General features: G+C 38.8%; 2 protein-coding genes and 1 long non-coding RNA gene across 5 annotated transcripts; 2 read left to right on the top strand and 1 right to left on the bottom strand.

Moving 5' to 3' along the window:
- The first annotated feature begins 670 nt into the window (after nt 1-670).
- On the top strand, nt 671-19,912 carry TSHB (thyroid stimulating hormone subunit beta). Of its 3 annotated transcripts, none has more exons than XM_049833229.1 (3): nt 671-698; nt 18,445-18,607; nt 19,354-19,912. In XM_049833229.1, the coding sequence occupies exons 2-3, from the start codon at nt 18,446-18,448 to the stop codon at nt 19,594-19,596; spliced, it is 405 nt and encodes a 134-aa protein (XP_049689186.1). In that variant the 5' UTR covers nt 671-698; nt 18,445; the 3' UTR covers nt 19,597-19,912. The 3 variants fall into 3 exon arrangements, with proteins under 3 accessions (XP_049689186.1, XP_049689185.1, XP_049689184.1); XM_049833228.1 differs by lacking the exon at nt 671-698 and adding an exon at nt 6,327-6,365; XM_049833227.1 differs by lacking the exon at nt 671-698 and adding an exon at nt 9,610-9,640 and having other exon boundaries at nt 19,354-19,836.
- On the top strand, nt 1,549-6,346 carry LOC126052492 (synaptonemal complex protein 1-like). Its single transcript, XM_049833230.1, has 5 exons — nt 1,549-1,724; nt 4,129-4,188; nt 5,513-5,656; nt 6,016-6,102; nt 6,188-6,346. The coding sequence occupies exons 2-5, from the start codon at nt 4,159-4,161 to the stop codon at nt 6,329-6,331; spliced, it is 405 nt and encodes a 134-aa protein (XP_049689187.1). The 5' UTR covers nt 1,549-1,724; nt 4,129-4,158; the 3' UTR covers nt 6,332-6,346.
- LOC126052494 (uncharacterized) lies at nt 6,701-25,640 on the bottom strand. The gene is made up of 3 exons (XR_007510053.1): nt 25,075-25,640; nt 22,203-22,255; nt 6,701-17,954 (listed from the first exon to the last, which is right to left on the bottom strand). It is a non-coding gene; the product is annotated as an uncharacterized LOC126052494 (long non-coding RNA).
- Nucleotides 25,641-26,347: the final 707 nt, after the last annotated feature.

Here is a 26,347-nt window from a genome sequence, read left to right as displayed (position 1 = left end):
GTTATTAATTAGAAAGTGAAACTACATAATAAAGACCCGAGTCTAGGAAAATTAAGTTGAACACATGCTTGACTTCTTATCATCTAAAAATAAATCCATCTTCAGATTCTGAAAACATGCCTACTGGCAGATAAATTCCATTTTTTCTAAATTTCTAGGATTTTATATTCAGGCTTCCTTTGATACCATCCTAAAGCACTGTTCTTCAGTATCAGTTTGGGCCTCTTTGTATGAGGAGATTACTTAGTGACCTTCAGCAGTTTAACTTAACATATTTTAATTTACATTCCTTATTACTCTGTTTTGCAGTATATTTAGCAGATACCGTTAATAAAAATATGGCAAGCTTTTATGTGCTGGAACACATACCGCTGCCTAGAGATAAAGCATTCTCTGTCAGCCCACAAAATAATACTGCTTGTGCATTTTCTGGTTTACAGTTTCTGCTAAAGCATGACTGTTTCTTCATAGTGCTTTCTGAATCTTCAGAAGAACCTTATTTGAAAAAAAAGAATAATAATTTTTTAAGACTAGGTAGATATATAATTATAATATTTAGTCAAATGTTTTGAATTTTTTGTTTTTGTTTTTTTTTTTTTACACAGCGTGAATATGATAAAATGGTTGAAGAAAAAGATACAGAGTTAAAACTTTATAAAATAAAAGAGCAAGAGCAGTTATCATCAAAAAGATCATTGGTAAGTCATACTCTTCAGCACTAAATAATTAAATGGAGGGGCTGCTGTCCTTAAAGTGTAATATAATTACAAATATATTAGACTTCTTCCTATTTAACACTTGGGGGGGTTAAGTGTCTGCTGTAGTGGGACTGAACAGTAAAGATCAACAAACTAGTTTCTGTTTACTGTTACTTTCTTACAGATTTTATTATGTGCATTAAAAAAACCCCAGATGTTTCTAAAAATAAATTGGAGTCGCTGTCCTTTTCTGTCTACTCTTTCTAATGGTGCATCATGTTCTAACCTCACTGTCTGAATAAGAAACTTTTGTATTAAATAGTTGGATTCCACCCCCCACTGCCCTGTTCTCACAAGAGTTTTAAGTTCTTACCTTGAACAGTTCTGGTCAAGTACCTGTTTCTTAGTAGTACTTCAGCTCTTTTTAAAACAAGCTAAAACAAAACTTAAGTTTAGAGTTGCATTGCCTTTTTTTTTCTTCTCCCCCGCCCCAGCCCCCAGCACCTTTCTGGGAAGCTTAGCTTTGAGAAACGTTTTGAGAGCCAAAATCCCCTTGAGACTTTCACAAAAGCGTAGTTCTACAGCATCTCCTTAAAATGCAGTATTTTTCTGATATTTCCCTTCACAGAATATTTCTTCACGGAGCTTTTTTTCAATTAGATTTTTTTAATAGAAGGAGGAGTGACTCAAGTCTACATGTTTTGGTTTTGTTTTTTTTAATTTGGTAACTGCTTCTTTGATCATCTGTATTCTAGTGATTGAATCATTCTGAAAATGAATTGTAGATACCGCTCAGCATGCTAACTTTATGGATAAGTTAGCTCAACTGAACAAATGGAATTTTATTTTGTTTATAATGAATAACCTTATTAATTAGTGTCTCATTTTGGACTGTTTTGTTTTTTCCAGGTTAAGCAAAGTTAACGCTATCCTTTATCTAATTATTTTTAGGAAAGTGAGCTGTCATGTTTGAAAAGCGAACTATCATCCCTTAGGGAACAACTTAAAGCAGAAATTGAAGAGAAGGTATTTTTTTTTTTTTATTAAATGTAGCAGTACGGGTGACATGCTTGGCTTGGCCTTATGCACTATAATAATGACAGCTGTGAAGTGCACTTTTGATTCTAGGTCTTGCTCTCACTTGCTATCTGATTTCAAGAGCTTGATGCTCTCTGAAGTCATTATGTCTCATTTCTGGTGATAGTGAATGTTTTGCATTACTCCTTAATTGGTAAGTACAAGGGAAGCAGGGAGAAATTGAAACACTGTGAAGAACTGTCCAAGCTTGCAGGGATGATGTCAGGAAAGCCAAAGCCAATCTGGAGGTAAAACTGACAAGAGACGTGAAGGGCAACAAGAAAGGCTTCTGCAGGACCTGCTGCTGAATGTGGCAGGAGTTCTGATGACAAAGGACAAGGAAAAGGCTGTTTTTCAATGGAAAGTCTGGAGAAAGGAAGACTTACCCTTGGTGGAGGAGGATCAGGTTAGGGATCTTTAAACAACCTGGACATACGTAGTCCATGGGATCTGATGGGATACACACACAAGGGCTGAGGGAGGTGGCCAGTATCACTGCAAGGCCACTCTTGATTATCTTCGAAAGGTCTTGGTGACTGGCAGAGGTTCCTGAGGACTTGAAGAAAGCAAATGTCACACGTAACTTCAAGAAGGGCAAGAAGGAAGTGATGAAACGTAGGCTAGTCAGCCTCATCTCAGTCCCTGGAAAGGTGATGGAACAAATAATCCCGGAAACAATTTCCAAACATATGAAGGACAAGAAGGTGATTTCACGTAGTCAGCATAGACTTACATGAAGGGGCAACTGTGCTTAAGCAACCTGATTGGCTTGTATGACTGACTTGGCAGATGACGGGAGAATGCTGGAGGTTGTTATCTCAGCCTTATTAAGGCTTCAACACTGTCTCTTGTAACAGCCTTCTAGGCAAACTGGTAAAATATGGGCTAGGTGAGTGGACAGTAAAGTAAATTGAAAACTAGCTGGGCCAGTTTGAACTGCTGGGCTTATGGTTTGCAATCAGTGTGGCACGAAGTCCCACCAGAGGCCAGTACTAGTGATGTACGCCTGGCATTGATTCTGGGTCCTGTTTTAACATCTTCATTAATGACATAGATGATGGGACAGAGTGCAGCCTCAGCAGATGATACAGAATTGGGAGAAATGGTTGATACAGCAGGTGGTTATGCTGTCTTTCAGAGGAATCTGAACAGGCTGGAGACATGGGTCAACAGGAATCCCATCAGGTTTAACAGAGCAAAATGTGAAGTCCTGCACTGGGGAAGCAATAACTCTTAGAACCAGTACAGGTTATTTGCTGACAGGATTGAAAGCAGCTTTGCAGGAAAAGCCCTGGAGTTCTGGTGAACAGCCAGTTGAACATGAGCCGGAAGTGCACTCAGTGTCTTAGGCTGCATTAGGAAGAGTGTTGCCGGCAGGTTGAGGGAGCTGATCCTTTTCCTATACTCAGCACTGGTGAAGACCACATTTTGAGTATTATTGAAATAATGCTGGGCTGCCCAGTAGAAGACAGTCAAGGGCATACTGGAGGAAATGCAGCAGAAGGCCAAAATCATTAAGGGATTGTAGCATCTGACAGAAAAGAGAGACTGAGAGAGCTGGGGTAGTTTAGCCTCAAGAAGGGAAAGCTCAGGGGTGTATTATCACTGTATATAACTACCTGATGGCAGGGAGTAAAAATATGGAGCAAGACTTTCTCACAGTATCCCGTGAAAGGACAAGGCAATGGGAACAAAACAAAGTACAAGAAATAGCATTTAAACACAAGAAAAAACTCTTATTATTCTAAGGGAGATAAAACACTGGAACAGGTTGCCCAAAGAGGTTGTGGAGTCTCCATGCTTGGAGACATTCAAAACCCTGTTGGACACAGGTCTGATCAGTATACTGTAGTTCACTCTGCTGTGAACAGGGGTATTAGACTAGATGATCTCCAGAGGTCCATTCTAACCTTACCCATTCTGTGATTTTGTGGTCACTATATAGTATTTTTCAGTTGACAACAGAAATGCAAAACAGAATTAAAAAGACAGCAAAGGAACATTTACTTCAATAAACAAGAATGCTTCTGGTTTCTTGCATGAAATAACAACTAGAAAATAGAGTTCTTTCTCTTTTAAATACAGCTGTGATAAAAATCGTATTCTGTTTTCTCATTAAAAAGGGATAGCATGTAGGTTCCTTAGCACAGATGGGGGAAGTTGTATAAGAAATGAAACTGCAAATATAAAAGTAATGTCTTTTGAATGTTGCAGTTTGACTAAATCTGAGTTATATATTTGTGTGAACTTTGTAACAGAGTATGATTGTGGACTGTGTTCTGTAATTACACCAAGAAGATTTTCAACTGAATTCAAATAAAATATTTACTTCCTGTCACATAACTCTTTTTAGGAGAATCTTGCAAAAGAACCCCCCCAAAATATGGCTCCTGAAAATGAAAAGAAGCACAAGGTAGATTTAACTTTATCATTAATTATTTTTAGAATTTGTTAATATTTATACATATGCAATCTAATTGAAGTTCCATGATAAAGTATGTAAAATTGAAAAAAGACATTGAAATGCTTTTAATTTAAACCTTTTTTTAATTCTAGAAAATACAAACTCATTTTTCTGAGAATCCTAAGCCTCATTTAGATCTAGACTGTGAATCTATTCATGTAAAAAATAAAAAGTCTCCAAATGATATTCCTATAAAAGTCAACATGATGGAAATGAAAAAAATGTCTCCTTTGGTATCTGTAAAAAGTCCCTTGGGTAGTCCGTCATTAAAGGTTTGTAACTCATAATAGTGAATTGTTCTTGGTTTATTTTTATGACTGTATTTCTTACTTCTCTGTAGATGCTTATTTATTTTTGTTGCAATAAGCAGGAATTTAAAAGGTAGATAGCCACAAAAAAAAAAAGTATTCCACAGCAATATAGATAGCCACAAAAAAAAAAAAAGTATTCCACAGCAATATTAGAAAGCAGCCTGTGTAAGAGCTCCCACTATGTCATTTTTCTTGCTCAGTTACTTAATTTGGCTGTTACTGATCAGTAACTATTCCTGTCCTAGAGGGACTGAATTTTCTGATGTTTCTAGAATTCTTTTACTTAGTCTTAAAAGTGTTGTCTGTTTGTAAAGGCACATTTTTCTGTGGAATAGAAAATATCTTGTGTAGCTGTAAAAATTGTCAAAGTATTCCTGGCTGCTTCATTATAACTGTAAAACCTTATGCTTCTAGCCTGTCAGAAGCTCACATGTGATGTTTATATCTTAACAATAGAAACAACTACCATTTTTATGTTATCCTTTCTAAAAAAGGATTGCATTGTTCCACTGCAATGTTTCTGAAAAGTTTAACTTCTCGTGAAAGAACTATCTAAGTAAAAACAATCTTGTTCTTGATATCACTGTCTTTCTGAAAGCTTTTTCCTGCAGTTTGTTGCATTTTATTAAATGTTGGTTATAGTCTGCATGTAGTGACTACAGTTCAGAATAACCTGAATTTCTGCAGATAATCATGAAGAAGTTAGATACAGTGTGCCATAAAACTCAGTTCTTCCACAGCTTCCTGTTCATTCTCCTTGTTTGGCAACAAAAAAAAAGTTTGGGTTTTTTTTTTTCCTTTGTTTGGGTCTTATCTTTCCATCCAGAATGTGAAGCAAATTGTTTCACAGCATCTCTGTAGTGTCTTCCTGGATACTCTGTAAAGTGGGTTATGAATTTGGTTTTAGATTCTGTAATTACCACTGAAAATATAATTTTAAATGCTATCTTTTTCATTCCCAGACATATATTATAAAGACTCCTCCAATACATAAACTGCAAAGTGAAAGCACAAATCTGCATTCAGAACAGCGCATGAGGAAAAAGCAAAAAGTGCTTCTACAGCTAGATGCTCAGTCAGATAGCTCTGAACACAGTGACCTCCTGGTAAAAATCAGAGGACAAATTGTGTACTTAACAGTTCTTTATGCACACTGCTATATCTAAGAATGTATATAAACCATGTGGGGTTCTGTATCCAAGACAATATTTATGTATATATTTTTATCTCATTGGTTCTTTCTGGAATACTCTTTATATGTACATAATTAGTAACCATATGACAAACAGAGGACTGCTATACTATATTTTTATAATGATTTTTCACATTGTTTTTATTGAACTGTTGAGGCTTCATAGTAACATCTTAACTTTTTTTTTTTCCATACTCTAATATTCCTAGGGAGAAAGAAACTATATTTTTTTAATATGGTCTGATTAAGTAACTTTTTTATTTTTAATTTAAGAGCATAGTCTCAGAGGAAGAAATGTTTAAAAAATTGTACAAAGATTATCCTCAAGCTTCACAATTATATGCCATGACACCCAAAAAGGTACCTTAGCTTTTCTTAAGATCAGAACAAACAGTTAATCAAATTGGTTATAGAAATTGATGGATGGCTTTATTTTTCTTTTTAGAAACCAGCTTCATCAAACCTGAAAACTCCAGGCTCTGTACTAAAACTAACAACCATGAGAAAAATGCGTGAGGCTGGATGGACTGCAGTTTCTAAAATGGACAGGAAAAGAAAAATTAAAGAAGTTGAAAAGCTTTTCACTTAAAATGAAAAAATTACTAGTTCCCTAGCATTATTTGGTTAGTACAACCACACTAGTAGTATTCTTTCAGAGTTAGTACATTGTTGCATTTTTGTCATACTCAGTATGTTTAATACTACATTCATTTTCTTTATATACATAACCTTTATAGATACATAAATACATCTACCTGTATAGCATTTGCTACATTTCATCCCCTATGCTATAAGAAGTCAGGAGACAAATTAGCCCATTTTAAAATTTTTAAATAAGTGTAACTACATAGAAAGCAGTTTCAAAAACAAACAAAAAAAAGTCTGGCATTAAAACCCACTATTTCTAAAGAAATTCAGTTTTGTTCTTTTAAATTTACTCTCTTTTTTCTTAATACATTATTCACAAAAGGATAGTATTTATTGAAAGAAATACCAAAGCTGTTGAAATGCATGGACTTTTACCTGAAGTCATCTTGCTTTTTCGTTCATTTTAAGTGTTATTAGAACTGTCTTTTTAGACTGTTGTTTTTTTCAGTAGCTACTATTTGATATGTTAAAACAGTTTTGAAATTTTTAAAATTGAATTTTCAATAGAATTACATCAGTTTAAAAAGATTTCAGCTTGGTAAGGAATAACATATGCACACGTATTAAGATTGTAAAAACAATGTTAAGATGTCATTAAATTGTTTATCTGAAACAGGAAGTGTGGGACCAAATGCTGTTGCTTTGTGTGTTAGAACACAGATTTATATCACCAGGCAGCCTTCCTAAGGACTAACAGCTTCCACCACATAAGTGTAAGAGTAGTTTAGAACAACATATATTTCTTTGTTAATCCTTGATTAATCTTGGTTTCCCAAAAACAGCGTGCTTCGGAGCCTAGAGATAACAAGAAAACTACAGGTACATCTTAAAATACTATAAGAAATCAAAATCCTGAATTCATCTGAAGTGGGCAGCAAAACATATGTATTTTATCTTTTTGTGTAGTAATTTTATGTATAGGCTAGTAGTTTAGGCTCCTTATGCCTTATTGGTTGAGCAGTGATAATAATGATTTTGTTATTGTATGTAACTGACAAATATTCTCCAAAGAACTGAAAGAATATATGTTTTTTTTCATCCATATCTGGAAATGGAATTTGTTATGCAAGCAAATTTTCTGAGAAGTTAGAATGACTTTTCTTGCTGGAAAGCTATTTCATATGTTTGCAGAATATTGAGGTTTTGTAATGTATCTGCTTAAATAGTGTAAATTAGACCAAATGCAGAACAGAGAAGCTTCTTATAACACACAAATTCCAGATGTCTGTTCTTCCAAGACAGATTATTTTACTGTAAGTAGTGTGAAATAATCATGCTAAGTCAGTTATTCTTCATTTCAGTTCGGGATGTTGCTTACTAATACCTCCTCGGCTACTTTGCAGGGAGAAGAAAATGCAGTCACCAGAAGTGTAACATGTATCTGCAGTTTGTCATTTATTTTAATAGGGGGTGGTGTTTTATACAAGATCTAAATACTTGCCAAGGTTTATTGCTTCAGTTTAAGTTGCCATATTTCTAATTTTGACTGTTGCTGCTGTTGATATCTTCAGCAGATATGTAGACTTGATTCCCAAGCCAGTTACTGAGCAATCAAAAATGAAAATTCCAGTTGTTTCTGAGCATGAGACTTCTACTATCTAGTCTTCTCAGCTATGGCTTACATACAGATCCATGAACTATAATTTTGCAGTCTTGAAGTTAAGATTCAAAATCCACATCAAGCCTAGCCTACCCATGTTCATAGCTTTGCTAATTCCAGAATATGTGATATTTGAATGCCTTACTATGAAAAATAGGATTTAAATGATTGTTCATTGAGACTTTACATGAAAAATAAATGTTTTTTCTTGATATCTACCAAACATGATTTCCAGTATAGTGATATAGGTGCAGTATCTGACATTGTAGAAGAAATGACAAGAAACTTAAGCAGTAAGAATTAGAAATGCCAATTAACTATCGTAAGAGTTTCTGCATGTCACAGTGAGTCTTGTAGTAATTAAAATGTCTTGAAGGTGGAGAAGAGTCTTTCCACTTGAACAGGTAAAAATTCAAGTCTGTACTGCCCACACCTAGAATTAAATGGTAAGTAATCAGTTGGGACCTCATTATCTTCAATTACTGTTGTGGCAGGGTTGTGAATCCATGGTACATCATAGACTCTTGGTATCCTGAGTGTGCCATGTGGGGTATTGTATAAATCATCTGCAAAATTACAAAAATACTGTTAGTACCACTATAGAAAGCTTACAGGAAAGGTAATCAACTAGGAAGGATGTAAAATCATATTTGCCTCATACTGTGCCTGTTTCTGTGAATGGACTATATATAAAACTAAAAACATAAACAACTTTATGTTAGGCATTAATCCAGTTTGCATCAGAAGAGCAAATGAAAATTAATAAATGCATGTGCTTTGGCTTGTGAATCCTTCAGGTAGCACACAATTCAAAAAAGTAAAAATTGAAAGCTACCAGTTAGCAGCTATTCATAGTAGTGAATATTGACGTTTTTATCTGTGGAATTTTATTGAAGTTTTAAAGGCTATATTCTGACATTAGCCATTGTATTTGTTACTGGCTAGTCCCATTTACTACAAGTAAAGTTACATATACACACACACACACATATATATTTATATAAACATGCTTTATTTAAAAGTATCAGCAAGGTAAGCTTACTTCTAAATGCCTTTTTCACAAGGTTTTAAAATCTATATTAATCTGTGCCAATAAATGTAGCTAACAAGTTATCAGAATATTTCCTTTTGTCATTGTTATTTCCAGTGAAATACATATACATGATACATTTGTCACATTTCTTTTCACTCTGGATCTTTACTAATCAATTCTAAGGAAGATGTGGCCTTCAGTGTCGGAGGTATAATATCTCTTCCAAGCAAGAATATAATTGATAATGGCTGTGCAGACAGATACCGATTTATTACTTCTTTCAATGGTGCAGCTGAGGACCTGCAGCTTCCAACAGGAAGTCTGTCAATATCAGGTTACCTTAACTTAAAGCAAGCATTTGGAAATGTTGGTATATATTACTACTTTGCTTCATAATATTGCTAACAGTTCTCCAGTTCCTTTTCTGTCAAATACTTCTTCAAGGAGGGTAAGCAATATCTGGCCTACCACATCTGCTTTCTTTTTTCCTGTCATCCTTATTTACCATGTGTGCACTTGTATTTTTCTCTAGTACTTCAAATATTTTTCCTTTTTTTCTATGGCAGATCCTGTCACTTTCCTGCTCCCACCTCTTCACCCACCCCATTCACAGAACGGTATGTCCTAGTCCTTTGAACATTTATATCATCATCAATTTCTTGATACAGCTCTTCATCTGTACTGTGGCTTCAACTAAGACAAACAGGTCTGGCCCCAGCAATTCAAGGAAATGCTGCTGTCGTGTAGTGACGCCCTGCCTGAAGCCTGGGTTGTATGATTTGGAGTCAGAGCTTCAAGGATGTTTACTGATATGGTTCTGAAAACTTGACTGCTTGGTTTCAACGTTTCTGATGTTGTCTCACAACTCTTTTAAATGATAAAAATTGAGGTGGCAGAGTGACAACTTGAGCCTTGTGATATCTGAAGACTTCTTAGTGTAGTGAATGGTGTTACATGCAGCGTGCCAGATGTGACATGCTTCTATCCATTATGATCGTTTTGTATTCCAGCTGGTAGCTGCATTTTGCACCTTGGTTTGATTGACTTCAGCTGAAATACGGGATGCTATAAAACTTGTTGCTATTGTTTTTCCAGATCCACTCTGTGTCTTTGTTTGTATGGTCTCTTTTACAAGAAATACATAATCTTTGGCCTGAGCAAAGTACTTTCCCATAAGGTAACAAGAGAAGAGGATTAGAAAATGCATAGGTTGAATTCCATTCATTATATTGTCTCACTTTTCTTGTTCAGCAGCGGGTTTATTTGTTTAATCTGCTTTTTCCTCTTTTTCTGAATTGCCTTGGGAACAAATAATAGGATATTGAATGATGAGGTTTCTTTTCACTGTTTCCAGTGGTTGTCAAATCAGACCTTACTCATCTTGAGCTTTTAGCCTCTTCCCTGACAACCTCAAGATCTGCAAGTCTGGTGGGGTTAGCAACTGAAACTAGAATATAGAATTAAAACATTTTTGTCTTTGTGTTTTCTTTTAAAGTAAACATTCTATTTAATTTCTCTATACATCCTGGGTTTTGATGAGAAGGCTTAAATACCTAAAGTAGACTTCTGACTAAAGAGTTATTTAAATAGAAACCCTATCTATTTGGATATATTTTAGAAAATATTAGAATTTACTTACTGGATAACTGAGTCTATAGCCCTGGGTCTATAGATTGTAAAATGTATGTATTAAAAAATAATAATAAAAAAAAAAGGCGCTGATTCCATTTAAATACTTATCTTGGCCATATGTTTAATGCCTGATCTCAAATTTCTGCTCCAGCTACTTGCTTTTAATTGAGAATTATTTTTTGTGTATGATAAGTAATAACTTTTTGCTGCACCTGTTTGTTACAACAGCCTAAAACAAAGGCATAAGAGGGGAAAGTCTACATACCTGAATTGAAAATTCAGTTCTGAGAAGACAAATAATGAGCATTTACCTATTCTAATGCCTATCTTTGATCTCTCATAAAATATTCAAATGTCAAGTCATTATCATTTGTCCATCATGGCTTTATTAAGCACAGAAAATTTCAAAACTCTTAGCTTGTTATTTCATTAGTAGGGAGTGTTGGGACTTTACTCAAAAGCTGAATTTTTTAAATGAATGTTCCAGCCCCTCTTACTACACAGTACTTACATTTAACTTCTATACTGGATAATACTGAGAGATTCAGCAAGAGGGTCACACCTTGTGGTAGCACTATATAAAGAAAGGCCTTCCCCCAGCAAGTGGTCCAAAAAAATATATCTCTTTGGTCTGTTTTCTTTGTTGTTAAATGCACAGCATATTAGCAACAGTGGTTTTTATGTCATGAAAAGGAATACTCTAGAATTGTGAGAAAACTTGATACAATATTACAGGTATTACAAGTCAGACCACAAGGTTATTTTGAGAACTTGAGAGAACCCACATTTTGTATCTCACGTGAAAAAGAAGAATGTAACCACTGTCAGAATTTAAAACTACAGTAGGGGGTTAGTATGCAAGCACTTCCAGGTACATTGTAATTGTTACTTGACACTACTGATAGTTACTTCCACATGGTTTGTAAAAATCTGTTTTGGTAAAAGCTGCAAGAGCAGAGCGCGCAAAATAGAATGTAGAAAATAAGAACAAATCTCAAGAAAATCACACTTTCAGGACTCACCCAAGCTGAAAAATGCAGGAGCATATAGAATCACAGGTGGTACTGAGTAACAGATCCGATGTCTGAGGATGTGCGTGTTTGTTCAGTCTCTCCAGTACCTCCCGGCAGGGCTGGGCAAAACATGGGAATGTCTCTATGGAAACCAGTGAAGATTCACTGGGGTTAGAGGTTAGTCAGTATACCCACACTAGTGCTGACCTCACCCCACTGAAACTAACTGGGTAATACAAGAAGGGGAATGCTACATGTCGGCAGTTGCTGATCTTTCTTCACAGTGGCTTTAAAAAGTAGCTTTTCCAGAATTGGACACTGTACTGGGAGGATTGCTTTAAACAAGTATTCCCCAAGCATATGTAAGGAAGATATTAAAATCTTGATTTAAAAGATACATTAAAAAAATCCTCAGGTATGCGTGATTGATGGTTATTATAAAGCACAACTATTTCTAGAACAATAATATTCATTTAAATTTCTAAACTAAAAGGATTTAACAAAAAATACTGCTACAGGAGTTAAATGTCTCTAACAAGAAAAAAACCACTATGAATAACTTATTCCTTCCACCTTTCCTGTCCCAAGATATCAAGTATTTAGTTTGCCTTGCTTCTACCAGGAGTATCTTGATGGAGGAAGGGTTCATGAGGAAAAATAGTGTTCCCTTTTCCTTCCTTACAGCCACTTTAATTTTAAGTTGGAATCGGAGAGTGGCTTCTTCACTGGGAGGCATTCACTTTGGCAGACTTCACAGTCTGCCATAGCTGTGGTAGACTCTTCTTTTTCAGGTGGGGATATGGGGTTGCCTAAGAGAGGAATGCATGTTGGGTAAGAGCAGCATCTGACAGGACTGCATGCTCAAAGCCTAAAAGGAGAAACAGAAACATACCCCAGTGTTCTTACTGAGCATATATAATTTAGCTTAAATTCTCAACTGAAAAAAGTCAATTGTACACACATAGTGTCAGGTCTCCACACCAGATCTTCATCAGTGAAGATCTTATTACCTACTGACTACTTATCAGATTGCCAGTCAAATCAGGAGAACACTACAACCCTTAGAAACTGAAAAGTTATCTGTGACTTTTACCCCTTAGCATTGTTATGATATTGGGTGGGTATAGTCATTCATTCTTGATAATATTGCAGAAGGGTTCTGGCTTGTTTGTTTGTTTGTTTTTTAGATTTTGTCCTCAGTGTAGCAATTTTATATCTTAGAATAACAGAAATATCTAGCACTTTCCAAAGAAATGAAACCAAATACAAAGTGGTCTATCATATGAGCCAAACAGCAAATAGGATTATGAAGTATTTTCAGACCATAAATGGAGATCATTAGCATACGATATGCAACAAAGAGAATTGCTGTTTTAATCTGTGGTTGATAGGAAATGCTGCAGCTAATCCTAGGAAAGGAAGAGAAGAGCAGGCGTCTGTGAATCTATAAATTTAAGAGATGAGAGCTATGCTTCAAGCTATTACAGAGAGACTTGCAATAGACAGATAAGCTTTGAAAATTCAGCAGCCACAGTCTGTTTAAATGCAAAACCTGGCAAAACACTTGTTTCTATGGCAGCATATTAGGATCTTAATTCCCCTTATCAGTGGAGGTCTGCAACAGGATGGGGTTAGAAGTAATTCCTCTACCAGAATACTGATCTTAGAAATCTGATTGGCTTTGTCTGTTTTTCTTCACCACAGCTTCTAATTCTCTGTTGTTTGCAAGCATGGACATGTTTTTATTTTAATATCCACAGTGCTATGTGCAGTGGAAACAGGAGTTACTCTGCTCTGTAAATTGACCTGCTCGTAAGATCACAGTTTTCATTGTGTTGTACTACTAACAGGGGAAGAGTGAGTAGGAATAACATGTGATAACTTCTCATTGTTCCTACTTTTATTTTAGGTGTTGGTCAGTGACAGAGAATCCTATTAAATCACTTCTATACATAAGCTTATGGTATGCATTGAATTTCTCCAGCCCATTACAGAGATTCCTGGGTTATGAACCCAATAATTTTATCATTACTAAATTCTGTTTACAGAGATAACTTAAAACACTTCTTGTACAACATCAGCATACTGTCTTTCACTTAATGAAAGTGTAAAACAACGGATGTCAGTGAATGGATTGGTTTAGTCAACAGAAAGGTTAAAGATAAATAATTAACAGTGTAACTGGCTGTTCCAGAACATGGCTACAAAGCTGATGGCTGTAAAAGAACATTAAAAATTTCTGTCACTGAATAGTCTGCAGGTCAGCAAGGGGGCAACCAAAGAAATTGATCATAAGCATCAGACTTTTAACTATGCATTTTAAGAAACTGTATGAAAGAAACCTTTGGCGCTCATAGATTGCCACACTGGACTTACTTTGTTGTCCTACCACAGCCTTTTGTCTTGCTGCTCCCAGGAGGTAGTGGGATCTTGCTCCCATCAAGTGTTCAGAGAAGTCAATAGTGAATGAACTCCGTGATCATATACAGAAGGACAATCAAGGAAAAGTTTTTCTACCAGCTTAATAGTTTGTGTAAGTTACTGAAGAGATGTGAATGTGTATATCACTCTGGTGATGTTTAGTGCATCTCTGACAGATGGGCAGGCTAACATGATGCCAGCAAAGAAGAGGTAGTAGCCAAGAGGTTCTGTGTCCATATCAGTGTGGAGCTAACCTGAGTATAAGCACCTTAGTCTCAAGGGCTGCTCAGACTAATTAACTGTGCTTCCAGGTAAATGAATTTTCTTTCTTCATACTTGGTCAGATATTTCTGTAATGCAGAGGCTGGGTAAAAAAGTTGCAGTGAATAAATGCACTGCTGAAATTATACTACTTGCTCCAGTGATTAGTAATTACTGACATTCAGCATACACCACATTGGACTCTGCTTAATAGCTCTAAATCTTCACAACAGTAGGGCTCTGGACAGATGGAATTAAGGATGTTGCATCTACGTAGTTGCCTTAACAACGAAATTTGTAATCACCTCAAAGAATGAAATCAGGTTTGTGTGGCATGACCTATTTTATATAACACCATCTTGACAGGCATTAATTATGTTCTCATCCGTTAATTCTTTATTGCTCAAATCCTGTATCAACTTTCTGTTATTTTACCTGATTTATCAGCAATAGATGTCAGGCTAGCTGGTTGAGAGTTACCTGGGTCAACATTCTCTCTTTAAATATTGGCATAGTATTAGCCCTTTTAATGTTTTGAAATTTCCTCAGTATTCCAAGACTTGTTGAAATTAGCATTAGCTAGCTAATGATGTTGATTTAAAAATATTTATTCCTTATACAATTTATTTAATAATTTTTGTTGCAAAATGTTTATGTTGGTTGTTCAGCCACTACATTTTCAGATGCACATGTACTTAGTGAAGACGTTGCACTTACTCAACAGCTTGTCTTCATCTAGTAATGTCCCTTGACATTACTGCTGGCCTCTGTCCTGACAGAAGTTTGTTTCCTAGTCTCCAGCTTCCCATGCGAGTTTTCTACATTTTCTTATTTCTAACAGTGATTGTTGTTTGTTTTCCTTTTTTTCATTGCTATAGTTTTTATTGTTGCGTTCTCTTTCTCATCCTCACTACGACGGACTTTCAAGCATTGTTACAATTCTTTTTTCTTCGCTATTGATGTTTGCAGACATTTCCCTAAATCTTGTTAAAGCAAATTCTTAATCCTTTTTTACCCTAATCTGAATTCCTCCCTGCCCCTCTTCCTGCCCTGTTACGCCCATTTTTCTCAAATCAGAGAAATTAGCACTTTGAAGCAGCAAAGGATATATGCCTTAATACTCTGATCTGTCCTCTGCCTATGTTCTTACAGTGTATGTTGAGACCACTTTAAACCTGGATGTGGGGGTCTTCCTGTCAGGACCAGTGTATACACATATAGCTCCAACTGCCTAAAGCTGTGCTTGTAAATCACTGTGAAATCTTTAGAGAAAAGAATCAGCTGTACCTACTTCAGCTGTGCATGCAAGGGTCATGTGACATTCTTGCTTTAGGAATGATATTTTTTATTATTTTGAGCACTTTTTGTCCTCTTCATGATTAGTTGTATGAGTTGTTTCCTTTTCCTTTCAGATCACTGTCTCCTTTGAAATGCTCTAAAGATTTTCCAAGAATGAACATTCTTTTCTGTGATTAAAGTTTTAAACCACCAAATCCATCCATTTATATGTAATGTGTATGCATATATATATAATGTGTGTGTATATATATACACACAGTGTCTACATATAGGTGTGTGTATGTGTATACTCATATAGCCTGTATGTTTAACTGCATTTAAAATATAGAGTTAAATAACATACTGGAGTAGTAGCAAAATAAGTGTTATACTTCTGTTGCTAAGTGTAGGTGGACAGATGTTACTGAGAGAACAATTAATACTCTGCTCATGTCCCTAAGCCAGCAAGAGCTATATTTAATTCCTGAGAAGTTATATGGTAGAAATTAACCCAGAATTAAAAACTCCATGAAAACAGAAAGCATTTGGCTAGTCCTAATAGAACAAGAACTCTATCATGTTATCCAAAAAAACCCTTGGAGAATTAGTCCAGGACATAAAGCTGTGTGCAACATTCCAAAACCACAGGAAAAGGAGACAATATTACTCAGGAACTGGCTAAACACCAATCGGGACTGACTGGATCTCTCCTCCAACAGCCCAAAGTGACCATGTTTACCAGCTCAAACTCAACTTTATTATATTTCTTATGGCTATGTAAATCAAGAATGTGGTTGACCTGCACAACACATACATCAGATTAAAGTCCAAATGGCATTTAGGTGATTAACTGAAAGGGTAGGTGTTAAAAGAGCAGCGGTGAATAAGCATAGTGAGAAGGCTGGCCGGACACTGATGAAGCAGTAGAGGACAGTGGCTTTGTTGACCCTTTCTTACTTTTGTTCCTCCCAGGTGTTCCACAAAGCCCTAAATGCAAGTGTTTTTCCCCCCATCTGTGGACATCTCGGTTTCACTGGTGGTGGTGCAATATTTTGCTTCTCATTGTGCTACAAGGAGTAATTTCTTAAAAGTTTTTCAATTAGACTTTCAGAGTGCGTTGCTTGTTACTTCAATATTTGCTCAGTAGGTTCAAGGCCAGATAATTTCTCAGTGTGTTTTGTTTGAGTAGATAAGTCAGGCTGTACCTAACCATACTGTAGAGCAATTGCTTTGATTTGAGATATGTCACTTTATGTGTATATAGCACTGCATCTCTCAGTTGTGCATGCCTGGTAATAAGCAAACAGGGTGAACCAGACTTCATTAAACTTTTGCAAAACATAGGTGTGGAATTCATCATATGTGATTCAGGATGACTCCATTTCCATGTGTATTGGGTCTGGCTGAGATGGAGTTAGTTCTCCCCACAGCAGCCCTCCTAGTGCTGTGCTCTGTATTGGTAGCTAGAAAGGTGTTGATAACACACCAGTGTTTTGGCTGCTGCTGCACAGTGCTCACACAGCATCAAGGCTGTCTCTCCAACATTTCCCCCTCCCTCACCGGCAGGGGTGGGGTTAAACCACGACACCATGCTAGCCTTCCTATCATGATGTTGCTGTCCTATGTAGTGATTAAATTCATCAATAATAACTTTTTTAACGCAGTGGTTAGTTTAAAAGCCTGAAGACAGAATGACTGTTAAAATAATTAGATTTCCAGCTCCAGTTTCCAGGTTAGGATATTATGGACACATTTGTTCCTATCACATTTGCTTTGTGGTTCAGTATGAATTTTCAATAGATGACTTTGCGATAAGAAAGCAGCAATTCAGATGCAATTATATAAGCAGTAAGATTAGGCTGGAGAGTATAAAGCACGCACAGAGCTTGTGCTGGGTCACTGCTTCTCCCAGCTCAAGGCAGAATCAGGTTCCTGTAATAGGGAAGAATTCAGCTGACAAGAGGTTGGTCTTTCCAGACTTGCATTGTTGCAGCTACAGGGTAAACCAGACTGTAATGAATGACTTTTGCTATGGGAAACTGACAGCTGGAAGAGACTAGAGGGTGATGTCCATATGTTTGTAGACACTGTCATTTGAAGTTTGTAGTTTAGAGGCTACAGAGTAGACCCTGGAATTGTCTCGAAACTAATCAAAGCTTTGTTCTTGGGATCCCCTAGCAGGTCTGAGAAATGAGGTCAGCACAACAGACAGATAAAGTGGGAATTCATTGATTTGAACTCTTTGCTGATGTTCTTTATTGTAATTTGCTTGCATCTACTATTTAATTCTTGGCAGTATTCTCATTTCGTCATGCCTCTAAGCCAACTGGAAAGTAAAAAATACAGTGTTATGCCTGATACGCACAGCTGTTTCTCTCTTAAACATTTTATAAGATGCTTTCTTGAGAAAATTATTTTTAAACCAGTGAGATTATTCTAGCATCTCTGGTTAATTCTAGAGCTCATGTTCTCTCACATATGTCACATTTTCAAATCCTTTAACTCCTGTTACTTTTCTGTGTTGGCATTTCATCACTCATTAGTGAAAAGTTCCATGTAATATGCTTTAGTGGGGAAAAAATGAATATGTTTTATGTTGTTAATGGCCTGTTTACCCTTCTTTTCTGTTTAGTGGTTAGTACTATTTCAATTAAAAGTCTAAGATTGGAAAGAAGTTGTCAGGCTGTAGCTAAAAACGTTAAGATAACGTCTAGTCTGTGACTATCATAACTGTTCTTGTCAAATTCTAAGAAAAGGGCTGGAAGGTATATCTAATTTTACTTAAGGTTTGCTTTCTTTGTTTTTCCCCCATCTAGCATGAGTCCCTTCTTTGTGATGTCTCTCCTCTTTGGCCTGGCTTTTGGTCAAACAGCATCACTTTGTGCTCCTTCTGAGTATACAATCCATGTGGAGAAAAGGGAATGTGCCTACTGCTTGGCCATCAACACCACCATCTGCGCTGGATTTTGCATGACTCGGGTACAAGGCATTACTCTCTTTTAGGCAGTTGTTTCTATAATGGCCATCACTGCAAAACAAGTGCCTGTTCTCACTGGAAAATTGTGTGTAAATGATCCAATTGTAATAGTGTTTGTCACATACAGAAAAATCACACTATCATCATGTTTTCAAGTTAGCTTTTTGTAAAGGTATGGATGAGAAATGCCAAGCCTTCGGAACTACAGAGTTTATAACATCAGTGGCATAGCACAGAATTGGCTGCTGCTGTCACTGCAGAGCCTCTGTAGTCAGTTTGTGGGGTCAGGATGGAACAGGTGAGAAGCAGATTATATTTAGTCACTCTTATTTAATGTAAACAACTTGGGTAACATCTACTCCCACTACTGTTAAGACAGCTAGCTGTGGAGAATATCTCACAAGTAGGCATGCCAAACATTACGCTTGAGCTTCGCTGTTGAACACAGCATTGCAAGTTCCACCTTGGTCAGCAGGTAGCCAATATGCATTACAAAGCACTGTTAGGGCTGTGAGCCAAGCAGATCAGTTAAAACCATATAAGCAAGGTGAACATCTCTATGGCTGTAGAGAGCCCCAGTCACATGTAGATTCAAAATTACAGATCTGAACAGAAGTACGCTGAAAATATCAGAGCTAGTCTAGGTGTAAAGAGTTTTGCTTTCTGCACATTTGAGAAAACATCGAAGGAGATCTTCTGACACTCATGTATGCTTCAGTGAAACAATGCATTTCTTTTTTCTTTGTAGGACAGCAATGGCAAGAAGCTGCTACTCAAAAGTGCTCTGTCCCAGAATGTGTGCACATACAAAGAGATGTTGTATCAAACAGCACTGATTCCGGGCTGTCCTCATCACACCATCCCTTACTATTCCTACCCTGTGGCTGTGAGCTGCAAGTGTGGTAAATGTAACACTGATTATAGTGACTGTGTTCACGAGAAGGTTAGGACAAATTATTGCACTAAACCACAGAAGCTTTGTAACATGTAAGCTTCCAACAGAATGTGGTCGAAATGTACCTCTCTGCTCACAACTAAACATAAATAAAAGTGCATTTCATAACAGGTTTGCAAGTTGGTGTGCATAAAGTTTTATTCTAAAGATGTATCACTAGTTACTTCAATTAACTGGATATTCTGTGACATGCACAAAGCAGAATCATAGGACTGCAGCTTGGTATTTAGAACCCAACTGTAATTTACTTTGGGGAAGGAGAAATGACTATGTGTATGTATAAGCCTTTCCTCATAAATCTGAGGTATTTTGTGAAAAGATACTCAGAGACAAAACATTTGATATATTTCAGAGTTAAAGGCAATGCATACTCTTAGTATTGAACATTTTAATTAGATTTAAATTTTGACATATACTTACAGCCTTCATATTAGTAATAGTATTTTTCCATATATGTAATGTTACGTTTTTTGAGGGCTCTAGCTTCAGTGTAGCTAACTGGGACTAAGCACATACAGTTTGCTTATCTACATGATAGATCTATGTCATCACCACTGTTGTCCAGACGTGTGTTCATTAGGCATACTTTTCATGTCTCTGCACTAGTGGAGTAAGTCTCTCTTTTCTATTGAAGCACATTGTCTGAAAAACTTCTATCTCCGTGAGCACTGAAGAATCAATGGAGCTTCAAATCTTGCTACTCCGTTCTGCAGAAGGGGAGTGTAATACCATCAAACTTAAAGTGAAACTCAGAAAAAACTCTTTTTCCCCACACAGGTCAACTGGTCCCTTATGAGTGGGAAAGAGAGCTGAGCCCCCACCCTATGTGCTGAACATGCACAGGTGAGAAGTGCAGACCCAGGAACAAAGATAAATGTAAACTAACAGATTTTTTTTTTTCCACTGAGATTCCCATCCTCTCTGGTGACGACCGCCCCCCCCCCCCCCGGTGCTATTGTTTCATTAGGCCTGATGACTCTGTGGCAAGCTATGATTGTACAAAACGAATCACTGAGAAAGGAGACCTAGTTTCCACCTGGTTTAAGTGATTCGAAAACAAAGTAGAAAAGTTTATAGAATCCAGTGACAGAGTTGCAGCTTTGCCCCTCACCTACAACAGGAGTAATCAAATCACAGTTTGATTAAATTGTCCCTGCTCAAGTAAATGTGACCTCTGCTGATGCAGGAGTACTGTAGACAGGACAGCAAGACTACACTGAAGGCATGAACAGAGCTGACAAAATTCTCCATGCTTCCTTAACTGAGGAACAGCACTACCATTCTGCATGTCTTGGCAAATGCAGCCGGGGGGCGGGATCGAAATCTAAGTATATAAATAAATTAAATGATAGTAAAAGGATTTTTAACAATATGTAACTATACAAAAAACAAAACTATTTCAGAGCTAAGAATTTGCAGCTCTGTGCAGATGCACTAAAGGTTCAAAACCCCATTAAATATAATTTTCAGGTAATACATGCCACTAACGTGTTAAATCGCTACCAAAAGCTTTGTCTTTTTTCACCCCTTCCCAGCCTTGTAAACTGGGTTACTTCACTATAGCTCTCTTTTAGTTGTTCAGTGATTGCAAATGTGTCTTTATGAAAAACAATTTTCACTTTTAAAGTGGAGTATTAAGTGGAACAGATTTATCCAGGGGTTCATATCAGGAGAGCAGCATTCATGCTTTTTCCATTATCCAGGCAGAGATTTGTTTTATTTTCGCAAGTAACAGACCCAAACAACCCCTAGAGCCACGAAGATGAAGACTGACTTGCTATGCCCAGTTTGAACTGTCAACTATACTCACAGATTGCCATTGTGCCCACAGAGAATTAACCTGCTGATAACCCTCAGAGCCACTGTATACCCAGCTGTTGGTGTAGTTCTTTAATTTGTCTGTCTTTATGCTTATTTTTGCTTTCAGCAAAATCAGAAGATAGCAAAAACCAATGACACACCTACTAATACACTCCTGCTTTTATTGATATTAACATAAAGTTTCAGTTTTGATTGTGCAGGAGGGAAGTTGCATACACCTGCTACTCATTCTTTGACTTTCTAAAATGCTCGTGTGTTACCTTAAACATCAGTATTTCTTCTTGAGAAAAGCCTCATGGTGCTGATACGTGCCGATAGGTGCCAGTTAGACCTTAAAACTGTTTATCTACCTTCCCAAGAGTTTAACTTCATTACTTTTTATGGAGCAGCACGAGGTGCCATTCCATAGTTAAGCCCAGAGTCAAGCAGGGAACTATTGTGAAAAGTTCATTTTAGGGGTTGACTGTTAACAGCATCCAGAGACAACTACATAACCAGTTAGGAAAAATCCATAGGGCAGGGCTTTTTTTTAATAATTTTTTATAGTCTCCTATACTGTTCAGTGTGCAAACAAGGGAAAGTAGATGACAAAAAAAGGAACAGTCCTAAGAGAAGCATATGTTAAGTTTACATAGCACTCCATAGTTAACAGATTAAAAGTATTAAAAAGAAAATAAGAAGTGTCCTATCTTGGCAAGATGGCCCTAAGACTCTTGTAATGTCCTTTAATGGCCTCTGTGTGTATGAACCCAGTGTGCCGTTCTTCTGAGCACAGCAGGTTTGATGTTACGCACTTAAGTTAGCAGCGGGGTGATACTTACAAACTGTCAACCAGGTACTGAACAGCAGACTTTACTCACAAGGTACCATGATGCTGAAATGAAGCAGAAAGTAACTTATTTCCTTACGTTTTCTCCTGAAAATCCAGTTCTTGCTCTTCCTCATTAAAGATGAAGCTCAAATATTTGATGTTCTTGCCACCATCCATAGCAGCATCTCCATTCACTCATGCAATCTCTTATGAAAAGTAGCAGTTACTAACCTGTACCTCACAGAGGTTAGGCACGAGCGCTCAAGACATCTATGGCCCACTCTCCACCCTTTCTCATCTCAAGAATTTTCTCTGCCTTCCCCCCTCCCCCCCCCCGCAAGACCCATGTGCTCTGTACAAAAAATGACCTACATTGATTATGGCCCTCAAGCAATCAAAGGTACAACCTGAAACAATGCCAAATGCCAGAACAGTTAGAGCCTTAAAGTTTTGCATAAAAGGGTAGAAATTAATTTTTAGCAGAAATACCAAATAATTAATATTTAGAAACAGATACTTGAACCAAACATGTACTCTCTGAGGATGATAAATAAACGTTCAATTGCCACTCTTCTAGTAATTGTCAACATCTCTGTGGGAAAGGTGATAATGACCTGGCATGTTTTGGCACCAATGTCCTACCACCATCTCTTTACATAGAATAAGCCCTTTCTAACATAGAGGGAGAAAAGACTATGAAATGGTAATATTATTCTTCTTTTGCAGCAGGAATCATAAAGACAACATAATTTAGTTTGCCATGCTTGTCACATGTAACCTTATTCCCATGTACAGGAGCAAAGTCTAAATGGTAATTTCAGCCTACTGATACATTCACTGTGCAGCTCTAATCCTACACTACTGCATCAGTTACAACCATGGCAGCACCTGTTTGTGCTACTATCATCTATTAAACAGTTTAATTAATCCCAACTCCATTCAAAGCATGCGAGAGAAATAAGTCAGTCTGGAAACATCTTTTCTGACCGACAAGATGAGTTTTTAACCTGATTACCAAAGTTTACTCAGATTGAAATGCAAAGCATATAATGACAGACAAGAAATTGTCAATATGTGGCAAACTATCAGATTCCTAGTTAATACTACGTACTCTGTTGTAAATTCATTACTGCTCATTTTTATAAAATTCTACTAACTTCCATTTTTAAATTAAATATTACATTCAGAAAGGCCATTAAGCTGAATCAAAGTACTTAATTTAATCAAGCTAAAAATCAAAACTCTGACATACACAAAACATGAATGATCTAGAATATTAGAAAATAAATGTTCCCATCTCTGGCAAAGAAGTGTCTGGCAAAGCTCCTGTCAGCTTGACTGCATTCTCATGAGTTACCAGGGTCAAATTAACTGAGACCTGAAAATACGACTGAGATGCAAGATACATTTTTTTTTTCTGTTTATGCAAATTCATTTTTAGAAATATGATTGTAGCTCCCAAGAAATTAATTTTCCATTCACACTTTTCTTGAACCAGAATTCACAGGATACAAGTAAGAAATCTAATTTTTTTAGAAAAATCTTGCTTTCAATTTTGCAGTTTTCATGAATGTTCCTGGAATCTGATACTCTGTATTCCAAACACCTTAATTTTATTTCAACTGCAGTAAAGCCTCCGTGGAAGATGACGGGAATCTGCTAGGTGGCCCTGCTTGAGCAGGGGGGCTGGACCAGATGACCTTCAGAGGTTCCTTCCAACCTCAACCAATCTGCGATAATAGCAAAAGCTTTGTCCAAGTCAACTGCAATAATAAGCTGACAGCATTTGCATGCTTGTCATGGACTCTACACAAGGCATGAACTGTAATTGTCATATGTATAATTTGGTGATAAAAAAATGCCTTTGCAGGCAAGGTTTGAAAATTTAAATTCTCTGAAAACACTGTTTACAATTAATACAAAATCCAGAGGATTTTGCAGAAACAGTAGGAGCCCTCCTTCTGTAAGATATGCCCCTTACACCTATGATTTAAACGATCCAGTTACAGCTAGACATATACAAGACTACTTTTACAACTGTTGGACCAAGAGAGGTTAGTTTCAACTAAGATAACAAAAGACTTTCTGGTGGTGAGAAAGTCTGGGATTCCCCAGCCCCCAACAGAACTGCAAAAACTGTGTAGTGACAGGATGCAAAAGAGCTGGGGACTCCCAAGTTCTCAGCAAATAGCTGCAACATGAATTGCTACTCTCTGGTTTGTGAAGAGCATAGAGAATGACAGGAAAAAAAATGGGAAGTAGGTATTTACCCAACAAAGCAGCAATTATGTTATCTAGTAAATGGCAAAGAAACAAAACCTTCAGCTTTAAGGTCAGACAGTGCCTTCTCAAGGTGTCTGAGCCTTTGAAAAGGGTATTTAGCACAGGAAAATTTAAGTCGGCTTACTATTGAACACCACTTGCACTGAGCAAAAAAGGGAACTAGGCCTACTTAACAGTAATCAGCAGCACTGCAAAATTATTACAATGCTCCCTTATGGCTGGGACCTATAGATTTTCTTCAGTATGAACATAGGCATGCAGAAACCAACAGCCTACTTCTATGGTTAATGCCTACGCAAAATCACTGAGAAGAAAATAACTAACGTGACTTCTTTTACACTTAAGAAAAATCCAAATTAAGACAGCTGGGTTGTGTTAACGCATCTATTTAAATACACATTTATGCACTCACGGAGCACTTTGTCCCTTCGGCCTTTCAGCAGTGTTTGTGTTCAACTCTAAGACCCTCGGGTCCAGTGATAGCAGCCTGTTGAGGTGAGGATTCCTTAGGGCCAGGTGTTTGTTTACATTTAATTTATCTCAAGACGCCTTTTCACGCAACTAAGCAATGGATCTGCTGACAATCCTAACATCCTTACCTCTTCTCAACATCTTAATCCTGGTGAGGAAGTCACAGAAAGCCCGGGAGCACAGAACACGAAGGAGGCTAGCAGGGGGTGGGTCGATCGACTCCGCACCGAGGCAAATTTGTCCTCTAAACGCCATCGGCCTCCTCTTCGGTACCGACGCTACTGTCGCATTAAACGTTAGGCCTCTCCCACCCGGGAGAGGCTTGAAAACTGGGTCATCCTCTCCCTCCAGATTCTTTGCTGCTAGCCGGCTTACAGCCAAGGGCCTGGCCCCCGTCCGACTACCCCCACCCGTAAGGAGAATCACGGAAGCCTCGGGGCCACGGGGGCCGGGGCGGCCGCTCCCCGCCGCGGCGGCCTGCTCCTCGCGGCCCAGCGCACACGGCCTCTACCGCAGGGGCCCAGCGGTGGCCACGCTGGGGTCGATTTTGAGAAGCACGGTCCCGAACGAGTGAGCGACTCTCACACCGGGGAACGAGAATGCGCCCGCACGGCCCGCGGCCTCCCTCCGGTTCGCCCGCAGAGACAAAACTCGCCCCCGGCCCCGCCCGGGGCGCCGCGGCCGGCCCCGGCGCCACGAGCCCGCGGGCAGCACCGCCCAGACGCCAGGGGGCGCCGCCGCGCGGCCCGTGCGCGGGGCCCCGCCCGCCTGCCCCGCCCCCTGCGGTGTGGCGCGACCGGCAGGGCGGGCCCGCGAGCGCTCAGGAGGAGCGGCCTGAGGGGGGGCGCGGCGCGGCGGGGCGGGGCGGGGCGGAACCCGGGCTCGCCCCGCGCACGCAGCCGCCTCCTACCCGGCACCCGCTACGTCTTAGGGCCCGCCGGCTGCCTGCGCGCCGTCCGGCTGCCTCCGTCGCCACTCTCCCGCCTTTCCCCACCCGCCGCCAGGACGAGGCGCCGCCCGCGCGCTCGCGCACACGGGCCGCAGCGCCAGTAGCCAATGCGGAGCGCGTACTGCCCGCCGTCCCGCCCCGGTGGGCGGGGCCGCTCCGCCGCGCGGGTCCCTGAGGTGAGCCGTGGCGGTGCGGCGGCAGCCGCCGGCTCGAGTCCTGTGCCGGTTGCCGGCGCGGGGCCTCGCCGGCCGAGGCCTGCTCCTTTACCGGAGCCCGCCCGCCCGCGGCCCCGCGCCGGCCGGGGCGATCGCACCGCCGAGGGTGACGGGCGAGCTCCGGCCAGACCCGCGCCGCCGCCACCGAGTGACCGCCTGCCGCGGCGCACCGGGTGTCCCGAGCGCCAGGATGCCGAAGGTGAGGCGAAGGCAGCCCTGCCGCGGTGGGAGGGTCTC

This window comes from Accipiter gentilis, chromosome 29 (assembly GCF_929443795.1).
Source record: "Accipiter gentilis chromosome 29, bAccGen1.1, whole genome shotgun sequence".
Lineage (NCBI taxonomy): Eukaryota > Metazoa > Chordata > Aves > Accipitriformes > Accipitridae > Astur > Astur gentilis.
This window is presented reverse-complemented; position numbering and strand designations above follow the sequence as displayed.

Excerpts from the sequence above, each read along its gene's own strand:
- LOC126052492 (XM_049833230.1), top strand. The coding sequence starts at position 4,159 with ATGGCTCCTGAAAATGAAAAGAAGCACAAG. Across the intron at positions 4,189-5,512 it reads AAAATGAAAAGAAGCACAAG|ACATATATTATAAAGACTCC; the intron begins GTAGATTTAACT and ends TTTCATTCCCAG. Across the intron at positions 6,103-6,187 it reads ATGCCATGACACCCAAAAAG|AAACCAGCTTCATCAAACCT; the intron begins GTACCTTAGCTT and ends TTTTCTTTTTAG.
- TSHB (XM_049833229.1), top strand. The coding sequence starts at position 18,446 with ATGAGTCCCTTCTTTGTGATGTCTCTCCTCTTTGGCCTGGCTTTTGGT. Across the intron at positions 18,608-19,353 it reads CTGGATTTTGCATGACTCGG|GACAGCAATGGCAAGAAGCT; the intron begins GTACAAGGCATT and ends TTTTCTTTGTAG.